This window comes from Ambystoma mexicanum, chromosome 4p (assembly GCF_040938575.1).
Source record: "Ambystoma mexicanum isolate Mex_15411 chromosome 4p, UKY_AmexF1_1, whole genome shotgun sequence".
Lineage (NCBI taxonomy): Eukaryota > Metazoa > Chordata > Amphibia > Caudata > Ambystomatidae > Ambystoma > Ambystoma mexicanum.
The window spans coordinates 928727026-928748108 of record NC_090927.1 but is presented as its reverse complement, the minus strand read 5'-3'; the positions used below and the strand labels follow the sequence as shown (position 1 = coordinate 928748108).

General features: G+C 46.3%; 1 protein-coding gene across 3 annotated transcripts in view; it reads right to left on the bottom strand.

Moving 5' to 3' along the window:
- The window catches only part of HACE1 (HECT domain and ankyrin repeat containing E3 ubiquitin protein ligase 1), an 838224-nt gene that overhangs the window by 636080 nt on the left and 181061 nt on the right, over nt 1–21083 (bottom strand). For all 3 annotated transcript variants that reach the window (XM_069606519.1, XM_069606520.1, XM_069606521.1), the window contains one exon: nt 15721–15827. In XM_069606519.1, the coding sequence (XP_069462620.1) occupies nt 15721–15827 (107 nt within the window). The remainder of the gene's footprint in view (nt 1–15720; nt 15828–21083) is intronic.

Below are 21083 nucleotides of genomic sequence, written 5' to 3'. Positions count from 1 at the left end.
TAATTGGGAGGGGTATAGGGGCAGGGTGGTGGGGAGAGACAAAAGTTAAAAAATTGCTCGACGTGCGATTGTGGCGACGAGCTGCAACTTATTTTCGTTCTGAGTTCACTATGTTTTGACCCTTTCCGACCTTGTCAGGATTTCACTGGGCAAATTTTGTATAGGGTCACGCTTACACTGACACGAACCTACCAGCTTGATGGTGGATGAAGGCATCGCATGTATGAGTTGGAATATTAGAGGATTGGGTAACCCTGTCAAAATGTGTAAACTGCAACTGTATGTCAAATGATATAAGGTCAAGGTACTTTTCTTACAGGAAACCCACACACTGGCTAAGGGGTGTGATAGCTTTGCCAGGTCATGGGGCCCCCAGCGCTACTATACCACCTATTCCACGGAGTTAGGATCCTTATTCATATGTCCCTCAAGTTCGTCCACAAGGTTACACACATAGACCCGCTGGTAGGCTATGTTTTACTATTCGGCGCACTTCTTGGATGGGAGGTGGTCTTTCTCAATATATATGGCTCTAATACTGACGATCCCGACTTTTACTCCCATCTCTATTCCCTGTTGGCTGGGTTCTCCCTCATTCCCATACTGTGAGGTGGGGATTTTAATACCATAGTTGACACTGATTTAGATAGGTCTGGCACGAAAACTTGTCAGCTCTCCAAGGTGGCTAAAACCATTATAGAAATGCAGGCCTCACTGGGGGTTGTTGATGTATGGAGACTGGTTCACCCCGGTTGCCGTGTCTTCTCCTACTCATCAGTACACGACTCGCACTTCCGTATCGATAGATGGCTAGTCTCTGATATACTTATCAGAACTATAGGGAAAATGACCATCCTGCTTAGGACCTTCTCAGACCTCTGCTCTCTGTTGTGCCCAGTTACCCTCGGGTTTGGTGCGCCATACAAATTAATAAACAAACAAACACTGCCGGTAACTGTTTCATTAAGGTGGGGGGAGGGCGATGGGGTGTGGTGTTCATGGAGACTGAAGCCAAACGCCTTGCTGGACCCAGTGTTAGAATCCAAACTGGGGTCCAGTATTGACAACTTCTTTGCGTTCAATACTGGGTCGGTAGAGACTCACTATCGGCTAGGATGGCTCCCGCGGCCGATGGGCTTACTACCAAATTCTATAAATGTTACAAGGGGCACCTGGATCCCCGACTGGCGGCTTATTGGGAGGAGGCATGCATGGTCGGTAAACCTCCCCCCTTGCTTTGCTAGGCGGTTATTTCAGTATTACTCAGACCTGACAAGCCGGCCACGCAGTGCGGCTCCTACCGGCCCCTTTCTCTTATTAATTGTGATGTCAAAATATTTGCCATAGTGTTGGCCCTCAGGCTAGCACCATTTATGTTGTTTATTGTGCACCCCGACCAGTCAGGATTCATCCCGGGCCACTGCACCGCTCTTAACCTGCGTCGTTTAGAGTAATTTTGGCCCCCGCTTCCTATCCTGGGTGAAACTACTATATGCGCCCGCTGTCGCCAGGGTCCGCACAGAAGATAGGTGCTCCACCCAATTTACAATAGCTAGGGGCATCAGAAAGGGCTGCCCCTTCTCGCCTCTGATATTTGCGCTAGCCCTCGAGCCTTGAACAGACAGGATTCATCAGCAGCATGCCCATAGGGTCATAAGACTCTCCGGGGACCACAAGATCATCTCACTCTATGCGGATGACGCACTGTATTACATCCGCACTCCTGAGGAGAATCTGGCACCAATAAAAGAGGTTATTCTTTTTGGCGAGTTATCCAGGCTAACGGTCAACTGCACTAAGTCCACACTATTCCTGTTGACAGACGCCACCACGGTCCCCTGGGACCTTTGTGGGTTTTCCTGGGTTCAATCCGAGATTAAATATCTAGGGGTAGTGGTCGCAGGTCACCAGACTCCATTGTACGACCATAACTATGGAAATTACCTCACCTTCCTTACCCGAAAGACTGAAGGCTGGGCTAAGTTACCGATCACACTTGCCAGGAGGGTGGCTGTCCTCAAAATGGTGGTACTTCCACAACTTTTATACAGATTTCAAAACGTCCCGCTTTGGCCTGGAAGTGAATTCTTCAAATCACTGACCCGGACAATTAATGCTTTCTTGTGGCACTCTGGTGCTGTCCGCCTAAAGTTAGACACGTTAGCTACTCCTTTCACGCAGGGTGGGCTTGCTGCCCCTAATTTTGAGTGATACTGGTTTGCTGCTCAGGCCCATTTCGCCGTGTTTTGGTTTGAATCTGATGGATCCTCCCATGTCAAGCATGAGCGCCTGGCAGCCAGTGACCTAGATGTTCGATCGCTTGTTCTCCCCTTTTCCAGTCTGAAACTAGAGCCCAATGATCCCACCCGAGTAACGATGACAGCGTGGAGTAGAATTTGGAAACAGGTAGACACTCCACATCCATTTCACTGTGATTTCCCCTTATGGAACTGCATCCCCGGAAATCCTCCTGTGGATAATGCGACGGTCCGTCACTGGTCCGGGAAGTTCTTTGACGTTATATAGGATGTTTTCACTATGGGTTCCTTTACTGAACGGCAGGACCTGCCGGAGTCCCTGAGAGGGCGCCCCTCCCATTGGTTACATTATGCTGGCCTGCGCCGAATGCGTAAGGGTAGGTGGCACAAATTCCCCTCGAGGATCCGTTACTATCTGAGATTATGATGGGCAACGAGGGGGAGGGTCGCCAGGCTATATGGTCTTCTTCAGGGAAGGATAGGCCGTCCATGAGATTGTCTTCGGGGGGGGGGGTGTGGAGCACCGACTTCGGTATAGATATAACTGATCTAAAATGGGAATCCATGTGTGCTCGTACCCGGGAAGTCTCTGTAATTCTAGGTTCAAATTGATCCAGTTTAAAAAACTCCACAGATACCACTATACCCCGGCTAGGCTGCATCGTATGTCTAGAGATCGGCCCTTTTAGTGCCCGAGATGCAGAATGGACAACGCTGATTACATACACATGCTTTGGTCCTGTTCAAAACTCACTTCATACTGGGAGGAGGTGTGTGAGGCCGTATCTCAAATACTATATTGCACTATTACACCTTCCCCAATGACTTGTCTTTTCACAAGCACCCCCACACTGGCCGGGGTCTCAAAAGGCTGGCTGGTCTCTGTATGCTGTTTGCAGCCCGCTGTGTATTGTTGCTCTGGTTGCACCCTAGTATTCTTTCCTTTGCCCAATGGCTACTGGCTGTCACTTGGGCCTCTGATGTGGAGGAACGCTGGTCCACCATGCAGCCGGTGACGAGTAGACCTAGGAACATCTGGGCTCCCTTTAGATCCCATCTATATTCCCTGACCGCTGAGCATGAGAGCGATAGTGAGATTCCACTGTTCCCTGACATCCGTCCATGTTAATGTATCTACATTGTTTTGGCACCCAACTTCATGATATACAGCTTATGAATTCCACTGTTAAGTCCCTGTGTGGTAACATTGCCAGATTATGTACTCTATATGTCAGATGCCGACTAGTCATACAATGCTCGTTGCTCCTTGTATCGTCAAGCAAGTTAAATAACTTTTTTTTAAAAAAAAAGGGGACTACTCAGAGGAATTCCATTCTAATTAGGATTCATTTTCACCGATCTAGAAGGATAAACTTGTTTGGCAACATTCTGCACCAAGAGACCATGAAGTACCTAGAGGGAGCAAATCACAGATTTCGACGAGAGAGGTAGTGAAAGAGAAAAGGAGAGCGAACGAGAGAGAGAAGCAAAGATAGAGAAACGGGGAGAGTGAGGAAGACAAAGAGCGGGGGGGAGACAAAGAGCAAGGGGACGGGGGCGAGAAAGAGCGGGGGAGAGAGAGCAGGGGAGAGAAAGAGCAGGGGGAGAGAAAGAGCAGGGGAAGAGAAAGAGCAGGGGAAGAGAAAGAGCGGGGGTGAGAGAGCAGGGAAAAAAGCAGGAGGAGAGAAAGAGCAGGGGGGAGCGAAAGAGCAGGGGGAGAGAAAGAGCGGGGGGAGAGAAAGAGCGGGGGGAGAGAAAGAGCGGGGGGAGAGAAAGAGCGGGGGGAGAGAAAGAGCGGGGGAGAGAAAGAGCGGGGAGAGAAAGAGCGTTCGAACTGTCATTTTCAGTGTGCATATCATCTTGATTATGGTATTTCTTGGTTCGATCTAGTACAATGAAATGCAAGTTCTAGAATGCAATGTGTCAGTTTGCTGTGTTTTTCCAAGTTCTCTTTAGGAAGTATATTTCTAGCTCCCAACATTAGGCTCCTTGATGTGGTTTTCTCAGTAGGTTTTGGATCTGGTCCTCTGAATTCTATCATACAAGGTTCTCATTCGAATAAGTGTCTCTGTTTGCTCTTGGAACTTGCAGTCTGAGTCAGAGCAGTCAGCATTTTGCGTTAGATTTACCTTCTCAAACATGTGTCCATCCTGGGTGCTTTTGGGGTCTCTGACTTCAGTTCCAAGGTGCAATATTACTCCTGCGATTGCAATTTCTCTTCACTGGACTCCTGGACTGGAGTCCTCCTTGCTCATTCGCAACTCTCTATTCCTTCTTCCATACTTCAATTTGAGTATACATCTGTGGGCTCTCCATCTCGCCTCGTTGCAGCAATTGCATGCTTCTTCCAACTTGTTCCGCTCTGGGATGGCTCCACACAACTGAGCTCAGCACTAGCCTTCCACCTTGTCAACAGCAGTCAGCGTTGCTCTGTTCGCTTCTCATTCGGCTGCGGTTCTTTCCCCGCCCTCTACCTCCTCTATGCTCACAAACTTTTTATCAGATACACAGCAGGCCCTCTGGTCACAATCCCACTCTCCCACATTAGTTCTGAAAGTAGCTTGGAGCTGCTCAAATTACCCTTTTCTTTGAAGATGTTCTACCTGGAGCAGCTTGCATGTACAACTTTCCTGCAAAAGTAAGACTTCATTCTTTCTTCTATATGGCTTTTTCAACTGGCTGCAATGTTATGGGCTGTTTTTCCTTGCAGCAGCCGGGGACAATAGACTCCTGAAGTACACGTTTTAGATGGAATTCGTCACACAGCCCTAAGCAAATTTTGACAGCACTGACCTATTCCATTCAACACAGGCAGAGCAGCCTTTCTCTGAGCATCAGGCACCAAGGGAGAGCAAGCAGAACAAGGCAGGGCTGTCCTATCTTCGCTTGGTGGTGCAACATGTCCTAAGCAAGCAAGACTACTGTCCCATATTTATTGTTTTTGCGGCTGCCAGCAACAAGCAATGGTTCTAATCCTGGCTGATCATAGCAGAGCTAAAGATGATTTGTCAAGGTTTGGACACTCCGGTTTTCTCCCTTCATTGGCCCAAAGAAGAATGGGCGACTCCTTCCCAGGGTTACCATCGTGACCTAAGACAACACTGCGGCAAACAAATGATGCCCACTGGGATTTGTCTTCAAAAGGAGGAAAATGTCAATTAACACACAAAAGCATTGGCAAGAGTGTAAGGCAGGGAGATCAGGGGTTCAGTGGGATGATAAATGTCCATCATATCACCAGCCTCCTACATAGTAAACACGAGCCTAGGACAGGAGGGCAAGTGCCAGATTAACAGAGATTGTTTACGCTGCATCTAGGAAGAGTCAATCACTGCTAATGTGTTGGTGCCGTCTTGTTTTGCAGCTCTTTTTTCCCCTACTTAAGCAGCCTTGCAGCATTTTTTCTTTTGAAGTTGGTCAGCTGGTGCAAGTGGATCTAAGGCACGTGACCTCTGCTCAACTCACCTACTTAGTCATGCCCCTTCCCTTCCATACTCAACTTTTAGACTACTGGGCGTCTCTCGACCCAATCATGCGAAGTGAAGGACAGATAAAGAAAAAGGCAACTCTTTTTTGGTCCTGGAAGACCCTGGAAAGAGCTATGGGCCAGCTTCTCTGCCCGTCCTACAACCGGTAGGTATCACCATGTGTCTTCTCTCGCCACAACCCTTTCCCCTCCTCTACAGGATTCACATAGCCAAACATCCAAAGCTGCTCCAAACAGATACCCATAATCTTGCTAATATCCCCCATCTACCTCTGCAACACACAGCTACTACTGGCATCAACCCTATTATGATGGTTAAAGCTGCTCAGCGGTTGCAGAGGATGCCTTTGCGGACCTCCTAACCAACAACAATCTTGATGCCCTTTCCATTACTGAAACAGGGTTTACACCACCCTCACCCTACATCTTAGACGTCCTCCTACCCCATGGATACATTATCCAACATACCGAGCGCATGCAGAAAACTGGAGGTGTGGTCACCCATAAAATCAACTGGCCCTGCTTGGTAATCCCGACCCGCACACACTGCTCCATTGAATTCCTCTTATGCCGGTTCCCACTCTTAAATGCTTACACAATTACATTCCACCTCATTTACAGGCCACTCCAGGGAGTGTTCATTTTATTGAAGACATCTCCAACCTTCTCTCCTTGGCAACAGTCTCCTATTCCAATAAAATCCTCCTTAGACACTTCTGCATCCCCAAGTACCAACCAGCAAAACATCTATGCAACTCTCTATACTCGCCATGGACCTCAAACATATTATACTTACCAATAGGTCAAAGGCCACTTGTTCAACCTCATCTACACCTCTTCCCTGCTCGTCTCATTATCAAACCCCTTGCTCCTTGACTGGTTTGACCATGCCACACTCCCCTTTCTCATATCACAGACAAAGCTGCCCTAAAAAGACCAGGCTAAATACCCTGCGAGTGAGCACTGCTCTTCAAGAATTTCCAGCTAGACACACTAGTGGTTAATCTTCATGATGCTCCCTGCCACAGGGAATGCCTCAGCACTTCTGGATACATTCAACTACTTTGCCAAATAACTAATGGATGCCCAGGGACCTCTGAAAAGTCTAGTCATGCCTGAGTCAGACTGCCCGCACCAAGGCCAACACCCAAGTACATCCCCAAAAAAAGAGTAATCAGATGTCTTGAAAAGCAGTGGCACAATGGCCACAGCCCAGATCTCTCATCCCTCAAATCCCTTTGCACCCAACACAGACCCAAGATCTGAGGCTAAATCAGCTAACTAGACCTCCACCCATTGCGGCAGCCTCAAATAAGAGCAAAACCTTAGGCAAAGATGACCAGTACTGTGCCAAGTCCAATCTTGTCCCTGAGGTGCCGGCTTCATAAGAGAAATGAGACGGAATCAATACCTTCAATAACAAAAGTGATGATATCAGAGGTCTCAATGATGCCCCAAAACCAGACAGAGCCCTACTACGCTTCCCTGCCCCTTTGTGTACTGCCCTCCAGGACAGACATCACCCTCCACCTGCACTAACCATATATCAGACACACTTGCTTCCATTAAACCTACTGCTTATATGGACTACTTCTTCCCAGCCTCCGTCATAAAACAAATCACCGGCCCAGTGCATACCACACTCCTCTGTATTATGCATGCCCAGCTCAGCCAAAGTCCATCTACAGATACATTGAAGACAGGTCTCACAAAACCCCTACTCCAAAAGCCCTGGCTTGATCTGGAACACCTAGCCCACTACAGACCCATCACAAGCCTACCGTTGATCGGGAAGCTCATCAAGAAAGTAGTTGAGAACCAACTACCTGTCAAAATCGATATGCTTACCCTCTTCCATGATTACCAGTCCCATATCCAGCACTAAGATAGCAACAATCCAATTGGTGGATGATGCCCTGCCAATCACCAATACAGAGGACCCATGCCTTCTAATCCTCTTAGACCTCTTGGCTGCCTTCTACACAGTCAACCTCCTAACATTCCTCTCCCTCAGTGCAAACAGGATGGGTTTTTCCAGAACCATCCTAAAATGGTTTGCGTCATACCTATCTGGCAGACACCTAGCCTTACAGATGGGCTTATTCTGATCGAGTGCACTCCCAGTCTCATGTGGGGGTCCCCCAAAATTCCATTCTCTCCCCAATCAACGTCAGTCTATACGTGGAACCCTAGGGAACTCTCCAAAATGACCCAAACTAGCAATCTGTCAGTACACAAATGACAATTAGTTGTACCTTAAGATCACTAGCCCTCAGAACATCAGTTGCCTCCGAAATGCCTGGCAAACTTCGAAATATGGACATCATATGCCTACCTCAAACTGAACCCACCAAGAATGAATAAGTTCATTATTAGTCCTCCCACCCACCAAACAATAACCCGTGCAACAATGATTGGATGACATGCGCTTGGAAGGATTCACCCCACACCTATCAAACAATGCCAAATCCCTGTGCTTCATTGTTCAAAGTAGCATTTTCTTCCAAAAGCACAGAGCCAAAAAGATGCAGGCTACAGATCTCCACACTCAGCAACATTAAACCCTTCATCCTGCTCACCCTCAGGATCTCACTCATTGACAGGGGAAACCACCCTCATTACTAGGCTTCAAACCGCACACCTGTTGCCCCTCAAGGCAGCCCATCATGGCGCAGACTGCCTCATTACAGGTGTCCGCAAATTTCATTGCATCTCTTGAAACTCTTGTGTATAGGCGCGTTATAAATGCCATAACATATCCTACACTACACAGGCTTTACCAGCTCCCCCTGCAAGCCAGGACCATATTAAAAACTGCAAGGATCACTTACAAAGCAGTCTCAAAAAGAACACCAACATACTTGGGGGGGCTAAACTCAGAACCTCTGGGGGCTTTTGCGCCTGACCAAAACTCTCAAAAGGTTATTAGAATATAAGATAGCCCATAAAGAAAAGACTTGTAAGTCTTTCTCCTGCCTTGCCCCAACCATATGGAACTCAATCCCAGCAGAGGCTCGAAATGCCCCCATCATCTGTCAGTTCTGCAAAACATTCAAAACGTGCCTCTGTTAACGATACCTGCCAGACAAATGAAAATCCCTCCCTCCAGCAACAGTACTGTGCTACTGTAAAAGATGCCAAGCCCAATGCTGGAATCCTCCAGTTGAACAAGTTACTTCTTACCTTGTAACGTTCTTTCGACGGGATGTTCCTCCGACGTATTCCTCATCTTAGATATCTCCTTCCAGCTCTGCTGGCCTCAGAAAATTTTTTCTCTAGAGGGCGCTGCGCGTCGACGTCCTCCGAGTCGATGTCCCTCGACAGCCGCCGTATCGACGCTCGACGTCATCCTGCCTATAAAGGCTGCGCGCAGCGTCCGTTGCTCAGTTCCGTTTTGTAGCCCACAGTATTACTGTCTGGACTAGACTAATCACCCTGAAGGAGCGTAAGCTGCAACAACAAGGGAAGTAGAACTGCGGGGATGGATGGGAGGGTCGATGAGGAATACGTCGGAGGAACATCCCGTCGAAAGAACGTTACAAGGTAAGAAGTAACTTGTTCTTCGAAGGGATGTGTCCTCCGACGTATTCCTCATCTTAGATAGGCTCCCATAGCAGTATTCTATATTCGGAGGAGGGAGTACTGACTTCACGCTGTCTTCTGTTGATGAATAGAATGCAGTACAGCCCTTCCAAACCTAGTCTCTTGACTGGAGGAGGAATCCAGATTGTAAAAACGTGTAAAGGTATGGACAGACGACCATGTAGCAGCCGCACATATGTCTTTAACCGGCACGCCTCTTTTGAGGGCCGATGAAGCTGCAATACCTCTGGTCGAATGAGCCCTAAGGTTTTGAGGGGGCTCTTTCCCTGCCAGTTTATAACATTCCAGAATGGCTAGAATGATCCATCTGGAAATGGTCTACTTAGTTATTGGTAACCCCAGCTTGTGACCTGTGTAACCTACAAACAGCTGGTCTGCCTGTCTTATCCTGGCAAGTCTACTAATGTAAAAACTTAAAGCCCTCCTAGGGTCTAGTCTGTGTAACCTCTCTTCCTCTTTCCCCGGGTGAGGAGGAGGATAGAAAGATGGTAGGGTAATCTTCTGAGTGATATGGAATTCAGAAACCACCTTTGGGAGGAAATTAGGCTTCACTTGCAGAACAACTTTGTCTTTGTGAAAGATTGTATGAGGGGGTTTACAAGAAAGAGCTTGTAATTCGCTCACCCTTCTAGCAGATGCAAGTGCTATTAATAAAACAGTTTTAAGGGTAAGGAATCTTAACGAACAAGAATGGAGAGGTTCGAAAGGAGTACCCATCAGGAAAGTTAGTACTAAGTTTAAATCCCATAGGGGAATTTGGAATGGTCTTGGGGGATAAACATTGGTTAACCCCTTTAGAAACTGTATTACCAAGGGTAATTTGAAATAGGATGGTTCTTCCGCAGTACGCTTAAAGATGGATAGTGCTGCGAGATAGCCCTTAATGGTGCCAACTTGAAGGCCTGAATTTGCCAAATATAGTAGGAAGGACAAAACCATTGGTGTACCACATGAAAATGGGTCGATATTCTGTTCTCTACACCAGCTGCAAAATCTGTTCCAACGGCAGCGGTATAAAGACTTTGTTGCTGGCCTCCTTGCCGAAAGCAACACCTCCATAACATCATCAGGGAGGTCCCAATCCTTGTACCTCAGCCGTTCAGAAGCCAAGCGTGAAGGTTGAGGGTTTTGATGTCTGGATGGAGAACCTGACCTCCCTTCTGTGAGAGTAGGTTCTCTCTGAGTGGAAGTCGAATTGGAGGGCAGATGGACAAGTCTAGAAGGTCCGGGTACCACGTTCTCCTGGCCCAATCCGGGGCAATTAGGATCATGGTTCGCCGGAATCTTCTCAACCTCCTGATCATTTGAGGAATGACAGGGACCGGTGGGAACGCGTACAGAAGCGGAAACTCCCAGTCCACTATGAACGCGTCTCCCAGAGCTCCTCTCGGAGGAAATTCCCTTGAGCAGAACAGGTCGCATTTCCTGTTTAGGCTGGTGGCGAACAGATCTACCTGAGGGGTTCCCCAAAGGGCGAAGATCTCTTGAAGGACTTCCTGAGCTAGCTCCCACTCGTGGGAGACTGTGTTCTGCCTGCTCAGAGCGTCCGCTGTCAAGTTCTTCTCTCCGGCTAGGTGAACTGCCGATAGAGAGATTCCTTCTTGGATTGCCCAAAACCAGAGCTGCATCGCCTCTCTGCACAGGGGTAGTGATCCTACGCCTCCTCTTTTGTTGAGGTAATGCATGGCCACCGTGTTGTCCGTCATTACCAGGACGTTCTTCCCTTGTACAGCTGGCAGGAAAGCCTTCAGCGCAAGTCTGATGGCTCTCAGCTCTAACAGGTTGATGTGTAGTCTGGACTCCGATGGAGACCAACGACCGCTGATGGTCAAGTCGTTGGCGTGGGCTCCCCACCCCGTGGGGTGAGGCATCCGTGACTACTGTTATCTCCGGCCAGGGTTGCCAAAACTGTTCTCCTTTCAGAATGTTCTCCTGACAGGCCCACCACTGAAGGTCTCGAGCCACCCTGCGGGAACCTGAAGAAGATCTGTCATTCTCCCTGAGAATTGTGACCACTGAGTCCTCAGTGCCCACTGGAGGGATCTCATTCTCAGGCGAGCCTCTGGCACAAGGAAAATGCAGGATGACATGAGGCCTAGCAACCTCAAAAAGTCGAAGGCTGGGAGACGTTGGGCATGCTGGAACTTGGTAACCATCTGTAGAATATCTTGAGCCCTCACCTCTGGTGGCGAGGCTTTTCCCAGGGAAGTATCCAGGATCGCTCCTATGAACTGGAGTCTCTGCGATGGTATCATTTGTGACTTCTTTAAATTGAGGGAGAAACCCAGTCTGTGAAGGAAATGGCACACGTGATTTAGCTGGATCTGAGCTTGTTCCGGAGAAACAGCCCTGATCAGCCAATCGTCCAGGTAGGGGTAGACGTGAATCCCTTCCCTCCTTAGACTTGCAGCCACTACCGACATTAACTTGGTGAAGACCCTCGGGCGGAGGTCAGCCCAAATGGCAGCACTCGAAATTGATAGTGAGAGTTGCCAATTGCGAACCTCAGGTATTTCCTGTGTTTGAGATGGATAGGCACATGGAAATAAGCGTCCTGAAGGTCCAGAGATACCAACCAGTCCTGGAACTGAAGGGCCTGGAGGATCTGAGAAAGTGTGACCATCTTGAATTTGTCTTTTCTGAGGAATTTGTTCAATTCTCGCAAGTCCAAGATGGGTCTCAGTCCTCCGTCTTTCTTCGGAATGAGAAAGTAAGGGAAGTACCAGCCCTTGTTCCTCTCCGCTACAGGTACCGGTTCTATGGCACCTTTCTCTAGCAGGTCCAAAATTTCCTGCAAGAGGAGCGGATCTGGAGCTTTCTGAGAGCTGATCCCTGGTGGATGACTCTAAGGTATACGTAGGAAAGGCAGGCAGTAACCTTGGCCGACTGTTTCCAATGCCCAAGCATCTGACGTGATAGCCTGCCATACCGTCAGATGTTGAGTCAACCTGCCTCCTACAGGTGTCCTGTGAGGGGAGTCCTCAGAGTGGTTTTGGGGCGGCTGATACAGATGCCGATGGTAAAGAGGCACCTGCTGTTGCTGCAGCTTTAGAATATCTACCCCGTCCACCTCGGGTAGTTCTTCTTTGACCCCTTTGAGCCGGTCGTCCTCTACCTCTTCCGAATGCGGAGTAGAAGCGAAAGGACTTGCCCCTCGCAGAGGTTCCAGTGGGACGAAAAGGAGTCTGACGGATTGCAGCTCCTAGGGATTTTGCTGCAGCTTTTGAAGTTTGCAGTTTCTCTAAACTGTCATCCGCCTTTTTCCCGAACAAAGAAGAGCCATCGAATGGCATGTTCAAGAGCCTGGCTTGCACATCTGGGGCAAAACCCGACTTTCTCAACCAAGCGAATCTCCTGGTTGATGTACTTGCCGCCATTGCTCTGCTGATACTGTCAGCCGAATCAATGCCCGTCTGGAGGGATTCGCACATAGCGTCTTTACCGTCCTGTATAAGGAACGCATCCCTTTCTTCTCCCTCCGGGATGCAGTCAGCCGCTGTAGAAGCACACTCCCAAAGTGTATGGCTGAACCTAGCAAGGGTGCAAGTAGCGTTAACAGACTTTAACGCCATGCTACATGCTGAAAAGACTTTCTTTGCCATAGCATCATATTTTTTATCGTCCCTGTCCTGTGGGACTGTAGGATAAGCCGTCTTGACATCGGTAGAGGATGCTGCTTGTACCACCAGACTTTCTGGGGATGGGTGTTTAGACAAAAACTCTGGGTCTGTGGAAGATACCCTGTACTTTGCAGACAGTTTTTTATTTACTGCTGGTATTACATCTGGGGTTTCCCAGTTTGTCATGATCTTTCTCTGAAGAGCTTTATGAAAGGGCACCACAGGATCCTCTTGTGGGCCTTTGTCAAGAATATCCGTGAGGTCATCTTGTTGGAAAGATTGTGAAGGTGCAGACCACCCCATGAACTCTGTAATCCTGGCCATTAAGGCTCTGTAGGGGGTTTCAGCATGCTCCCCCGGGTCTGGCTTAGCAAACTCCACCTCAGGGGAAGTGTCTAACCCACTTGCCTCATGTAAAGAATCATGAAGATCCTTTAATCTGCGCTCTTCAGAGGAAAATTCCTCTCTAACTGGGGTTACAGGTCCCTGTAACTCAAATGTGTCTTGTTCAGACAAATCACCCTCTTCTAAAATTGAGGATATAGTTCTCAATTGTTCTGAACTCATAAAGGGAGTAAATCCCATTTCCAAGGCAGAGGGTGCCGAACTTGTCATTATTGGCCTCGAAAGCGTCGATGTCGTCGACGCCGAAGGCTTCGAGCGTGGCGTCGAAAACAGAGCTGGAGGCCTCGAGGACCTCGACAGAATTGGAATTCTACTCGACAATATCGACACCATCGACGTCGAGGGCCTGGGGATAGTCACTGGATGTGTGGTAACCGTGACTTTTCTTGGCGTCCCCTCGACAACGGCGTCGAAGACATCGACCTCGACGTCGACGGGACCTTCGTCGACGGCGTTGACGGAACCTTCGAGGAAGGTTTGGAGGTCATAGTCCTGCTCGAGGGTTCGAAACGCGCTCGAGAGGTTTCTTTCGCCAGGTACTGCGACTCGCGGCGTTTTTGACCTTCGGGTCTTTCGACCAGAGCATCGCTCTCGGCAATCTTCGAGGGGGTCGAGGCCGCTTTCTCGAAGACGCTCATCATATTCTTTCGGCATTCCTCCCATTCAGCCCGGGAACTATGTTTCGTGGGGCAAGGGATTCTTTTTGGCGAAACAGAGGAAGAGGAAGACGGAGAAGGGGATCTTCGACGTCTCCTCTTCGAGTGCTTCGATCTCGAGGAGTGATGAGACCCACTCCGAGACCTGGAGCGTGAATGGTGACGAGGAGACGAATGTCTCGACTTCGTCGACGAAGAAGAAGCTTTAAAAGTCTTGCCTTTCTCCAGCTTCCCCCTACGCTCCTTCAGGGCCTTAGTTGTCATGGACATACAGTCCTCGCATTCCGAACAATGGTGTTCAGCTCCCAAGCACCACAGACAAATTCTGTGAGGATCGGTCAACGACATCTTTTTCCCACAATCTCGACATTTTTTGAAGCCGGATCGAGGAGTTGTCGGTTCCGACGAGGAAGCCATCGAGTACGGATCGAATAACTCGAGGTAAATAGGATTAATCTGACTAAGAACTGAGCAACGGTATTCCGAGGCACTGAGTAAGCGCGGAAAAACGGAACTGAACAACGGACGCTGCGCGCGGCCTTTATAGGCAGGATGACGTTGAGCGTCGATACGGCGGCTGTCGAGGGACATCGACTCGGAGGACGTCGACGCGCAGCGCCCTCTAGAGAAAAAATTTTCCGAGGCCAGCAGAGCTGGAAGGAGATATCTAAGATGAGGAATACGTCGGAGGACACAATCCCTTCGAAGTAAAGTTCTCCACTGCTTTCGAGCAATGTTTGAGTATCAGCAATAAATGATAAAATAATCTTGTAACATGAAGAATTGACTCCTCTTTCAAGGCCTACTTAACTTAATCTAACGCAGGGCCACATCTGCCAACTATATATAACTGGGAATGTTCTAAAAGCACCAGCAACCAGACAGCCGTGCTAGCCCAAACATCCCCAGACACTCTACTGGAACTTTAGTCCGGGCATACCAGATGCACAAGCACACCACAGAAGGCCAGCGTTGCCCTCAGGAGGTGAGGCTGTGGTAAACTAGCCAAATCAGTGACACTCTGATAAAAAACAGCTTTGGGATGAAAGACGTGGATATTTCTCGAAAAGTGGTGGATGGAACAAGGAAGTAATCACTGTATTTTCATCTAAAGTTTATATCACGGTTTTATTTTTCAGAGACATCCATGAGAGTTCCAATTACTACAATTGGCTCCATCGCCATAAATTTGTAGTTATTTGCAGGCAGCTACTCCACAATGCAACAAACTAACTTTGCTTGGGGTTGGTTGACTGCCGCCACCACCCCAAACATAGTAACATGAAGACACATTGGGCAATGATCACATATTTGTGTCAAATAGGGAAGCAATTCTAAGAACTTCTGAATCCTGGACGCACAGTTATCACCTTAGTGAATAGACTATTTGTGTAGCGCACCATGTAAAATAGGGAAATAAGAAGAATGTGAAAACACTGAATTAAGTCCAGCGTGTGTTGGAACAGAGTAAGTAAAAAGAAATCATTAGAACAGTTTCGGAATTCGGGAGTCCATATAGAAGTGTTGTGCCTAACCCATCTGGTACAAATTATGTAAAAGCAATATTTTTTGTTTGTTTTAGGAGACTAATGAAAGTAAAAATGTCATTAAATAAAATTCAACATTTCAACTTGCCAGACTTTTTGGGCACCTTCACAAGCACACACAAGCTATCCTTCAGTTGTACTTGCCTCAGCAGTTTGTGACCATTTGTAGTAGCCACTTCAGCAAGGCTTGTGAGGATCTTCAGATACTGGTTTTCAGTTTGCTGAGATAAATGTTCCAGCACCTGCCGCAGCTAACACATGAAAGAAAACAAAGCAATGTCAGAAGTTTCGAAGGAGACTATCACAACAGCACTATGTAAAAGGTATGGAATGAAATGTCGCTTGTTCAAGGTATGACTAAAATGGTTGAGAGTTGCTGCCGGAGCATCCTGGTCAAATTTCAGGGACCGATGATTCGGAACGAAACAGGTCATAAATACATTGGCCAACAAGGATGTATGCCAGATTATTATTTAGCAGAGTAAGATGGACACTGCTTTAGCCGACCTTCGAAGTATAATTGTCATTTTTAATGTGCCTAATTCTCCATAGGACTGATCACGCAAGTATATGCTGCTAAACAGGGCTCATGCCTTTTCATGCATGCCCTGACAGATAGGGCATCCAAGTCCTTTACAACGCCAAAACGTTTTAAGCCAATCAAAGCTTAAAATGACAAGATAACATAGAGCTGACAAGACAATAGATATTAAACAAATAGAGAAGTTTTCAAGATGGAAGAGACAATTTCATTCTACACCATCAGGCTGGAGACAATTAAATAATGTTATAATTTTGATCATTGTCTTCAATATTATGAGCCATACTAATTAATAATGAATTAATATTTTGATGTAGTTCATCTGTAATTAATATGATGCCTTTTGTTTTTTGTTTTACCCCTTAGTTATTTATCATTGCAGTCTTTCTTTCTCTCTTCTTTTATATTTGTTTCGGGATCAATATAACTGCCAGAAAAACTATATACTGTAAGTATGCGATTCATTTTCATTAGCATTTACATAGATTAAACACTTGTACTAAAATGTCAGTTGGTTTACTGGAAGTTCTTTTATGTAACACTAGTGCGAATTCTATATAGGAACCAATGAAGCCTGCTATACTCACCATTTTATGGAGTCATCTTTAATTGAATATAAATTACAAATACATAATTATTTGTCAATAGGAACAACGCTTTACATTGTAAAATGTCTATCCCTGAGTTTCTATTGTAGTATAAGTACCCTTATATGTATAGTAAAGACCAACAGAGCACACAAGTCAGAAAAGATGTTTAACTCCTTTACAAACAAGTGGAGAGTGATGAACACCTATCCATTAGGATAAGGAAGGAAACTCTATGTAACGAGACAGAATAGTCTTCTCTGAGCACAAATTAAACTGACGATGTATAGGGCGGGGGGGGGGTTAGGTGTTGGGCTTCCCACACCCCAGGCTACCTGAGTCTTATCGACTAATCTCAGAGTTATAGCTCCAAGCAGACCCTTTGACTCAAATCTTCTAACAGGTATGGGATACTATGAAGGCATATAGGACCTAGAGTTTCAACTAAAACTCAAACAGAATTACTGTATCAAAGGTGTCAGGATGGGTTCACTAAAAGTGCTGCAAGGGTCTATCTAAAAGGGCCACCTGCCCTTTCTGAATTCCATTATTTAACACAGTCCAAGGATTTAAGCACTCAGCTCGCTTATTGACTTCATCTAATAAATAGTATTTCTCTCCTTTATTACAGTACTACCCTGACAGATATTCTCACCCTGTAGACATGGGGCTCCCTCCTGGGCTTATGACTATACCTTTGGACACTACCAGCAAGATTTTCTTTCCCCTTCCCTAGGGTTTTCATCAAACTGCGTGTCTGTATTTTTCTCACCCAGTGGCCAAACATCACCCTCTCCACTTATCGCTCTCTGGCTCCTGCCAGGATATGAGATGTAGCCTTCAGCAGGCTTGTGGCTTTTTCTCTTCCCTAGGATCTGGCATCTGTCAATGTCTGAGATATATCAGTCAGCCAGTTTCCAAATGTTTCTCTTTCTCTGGGCATGGTCTCTGCCAGTGCCTGAGATATAGTCATTAGGAGGCTTTCAGATCTCTCTTGGGTTCTGGCTCTTCCCTTTTGGTTCCTTCACTCCCCTTCCTGGTTCCTGCGTCATTACCGGTTCTCCATCACTCTGTAGAACTTTGCCTTTGAGTTGGGTGGTTCCTTAGCCTGATACATTCACCCCTTTAGATGTTACGCCCCCTTCTAGTTTGAGCACTGGTCCCTGATAGGTTATTGGCTCTTTTAGTTGGGATTACCCCAGGTGCTTAGAGTAATTCTACAGGCATTGCTTCAGATCCTCATTCACTACACTTGCTATGCTATTTGTGTTAATGGGCAGTTCCACAACAGTGGCCAAAGACACACTGTGCCGCCATTTTGATGTCATGCAGATGAACCCTTGTTTTCACATGGCTTCACGCTTGCAGCCAGAGTCCCTTTAGAGGCTGTGGGTTTGGTGTTAAGCCAAGATGCAGGGACAGGTAACTTTAGTTCCCCCTTGGGTACTAGTGTGTACAAGTCTCTGGAATTATTTGTTTCCTGGTTGCAACATGGCAGTTCTGGGGTCACTTTCCAAGTATCTCTTGTTAAGGATTTTAACGAGGCGTCACACTCCAGACCAGGACTCCTTTCACTGGTAAGGGATGTGGCACACAATAAAACGCTTTTAAATTTATGAATTTGGATTCAACTTTGAGAAGGCAGCCAACCCGTCTCACACCCCCCTTAACGTACACCCTGTGTCGCAATGGACCATGAACCAGGCCGGTGTGTAATAATGAAATATATATTTATTTTAATTTTGAAGAAAAATCAAACGCATTCAATATAGGGCAGCAATCACCAGGGTTGTGATAATTACACAGGAAAATGATAGAATACACTTAGTTTAACCTTCTAACCTAAGATACACAATGCACAATTGAAAGAAAGCAATATTACTTTTGGGTAGTGCTTTTAAATGGCACCACAGTTAAGCAGTTAAGCATTCCCACTGCAACACTTCCTCCAACCCCTGTTAACCAGATTTTGTGTAGTTGGAGAGGAGAAGCAAGGAGTCTACTCTGAAAAAAATCGGATTGAAAATGCGACCTACCATCCCTGAATGGGAGGCCAAAACCGGATTAAGAACCCTTGAAAAATGAGCCAAATGGCACTCTAAATTACTGAATGGTGATTTTACATGTTCGGATCAATGGATAAGTCAAGAAAGTGTGTGGCTGTACCAAAGAAGCAAGAAAACTCGCAGACTACAAGGAAATGTACTAAATAACGGGCATGCAGTGCAGAAAATCGACTTTGGAAGGAAAAACAGTGCAGCAAGAATTACACGTGGCAAAATTGCAATTGCTTTGTTTCACAGGTTTAAAATAGCAAAACAGCTTGGAAAATGAGACAAACAGACAAAATCAGAATGCGGTTTTAAAGCTAAGGTACAAAGGCACATAGCAGGTATGATATGAAAGTGAAAAAGTGACTTGAGTGACAGTATGGGATTCTTTGAAGGAAAGGAAATCGGGTTTTGAAAGGGAAACAATTTCGCGGGGAAACTCGGTTTTGTTAGCAAAAATGATTTGTTTACTCAGACTATTTTAGTGACTACAACTACTAAAAACACTCAACAAAATTGTTGTTTTCGAATAGCAACAATAATGAACGTGAATTTTCAACGGTGACATTAATTGATTTACTTCAAATAATACTAGGGACTTGCGCAGCTAACTGAATGAGTTGGAAAGAATTGCGCTAACACAAAGACTAACTGAGATTTTTCAAAGGACAGGACACACAGAGGATTCTAAAAATTTTAAGAAGTTACTAGGACACATAATATTTCTTATAGGGTTGGACAAATTGCAAGGTAACAAAGCCAAGGATGCAGTTTCTTTTGGTTACTAGGAAAGGGTAATACTTACAAAGAGCACTTGAATGGACTGGTTTGGACAGCCAGCCGGGTCTTTGGACAGCAGAACAGGGGTCTGGTCACTTGGGCAACAGCTGGGCTCTCCTCTAGGGACACAGTGAGGCAACCGGGGTCTGGTCCCAGTGGACAGCGGGGTGCATCAGCTGCCCCCCTTCTCCCTGAATTGTTGGGATTTTTGTAGGGTTTTAATTATGGAGAGTCGTTCTGCCTGGATAGGAGGTTCTGGCCTTGCTCTGGAGTCTGGAATCTTGCAGTGTGAATATTGAATGTCTGGATCTCTGGATGTTGAGTTGGATTTTTGAATCTTGGATTTTTGAATGTCTTGAATTTTGACTATCTCCTCCTTAAATAGGCCAGATGACATCAGATGATTTTTTACTATGTGGGCAGAACTAAGCTGGACATACCTCTAAGATGGATAGGTCAGCCTGAGGAGGTTGCCGCCTCCCTGTAAACAGATTAAAACTGAGTCACTTCCTTCAGTCCAGTTTGTGTGTTTTTATGAGGTGCTTTGTTATGCCATAGTTACTTTTACCAAAATCAGTTATGACACAAAACCCCTATATTTACAATTGTTATTCTCCTGAAAACTAGATAGGCAGACTCCATATTTTACAAGGAATATGCTGTTCCAAATCCCAAGTCGGTGCGATGATGTTTAGTCATTCTGGCAATCTTTCGCCATTTCCATGGAAAACATTTCACCTAAAATTCTACAATTGTCTACATATATACATATCATCACTGGCATATTTTCATTAAGTTTCAAAACTGTACCATGTACGCTTTCCCCAGAAATGTCATTTTACTGGGGTTTGCGTCCACCACATGTCAGAAAAACCTACAATGTCTTATTTTAATGGTGCAGAAATCTGATCAACTTGCACATGGGGTTGCTATGACTTCCCTTTGATCCTAGGCAGTTTGAAGCAGAGGAGAGGTGTCGGAGGATTTCACACTTTAGTGACAGGGCAGTCCATTGTCCTGTGCTGCAGCAATGCCACCAAGTCTGACAAAGTCGCCACTTCCCACACCTCTGGGCCATTCATGTTGCAAAGGAACTTCCTTTCCCATGGGGCTGGTACATTTAGAAGTGCCTGCCTTTCAAAAAGAGGTTTGGTAGCAATTTCAGGGCTTAGCCATGATGTTGAAGTTCATTTTGTGGGGATAAATACAGTACACAGAGCACAAATCACTTATATTTTGGCAGCTTTTCTTCCCAACATGTATAGTTTTGTTTCAGGGCATGTTACAGTGTTATTTCCATTGAGCCTCTACAATATCCACTCACTGCTTTGCAGAGCAGTGCAACACGGGCTCATTTCACTTTCCCTGCTCATTTACAATTTTCCTCGCATCTTTATTCTGAACATTTCCATAGCTCTGGTCAATTTCTAACACACAGGAATCTGTTCAAAAACAAGGGTTCTTTGAAACTGACATAAGCAAAGGGAGAGAGCTTCTTGTGAGGAATTTTGGCAGTGTTACTTTGTTGCAAGAGTAAACGCTTGCCGT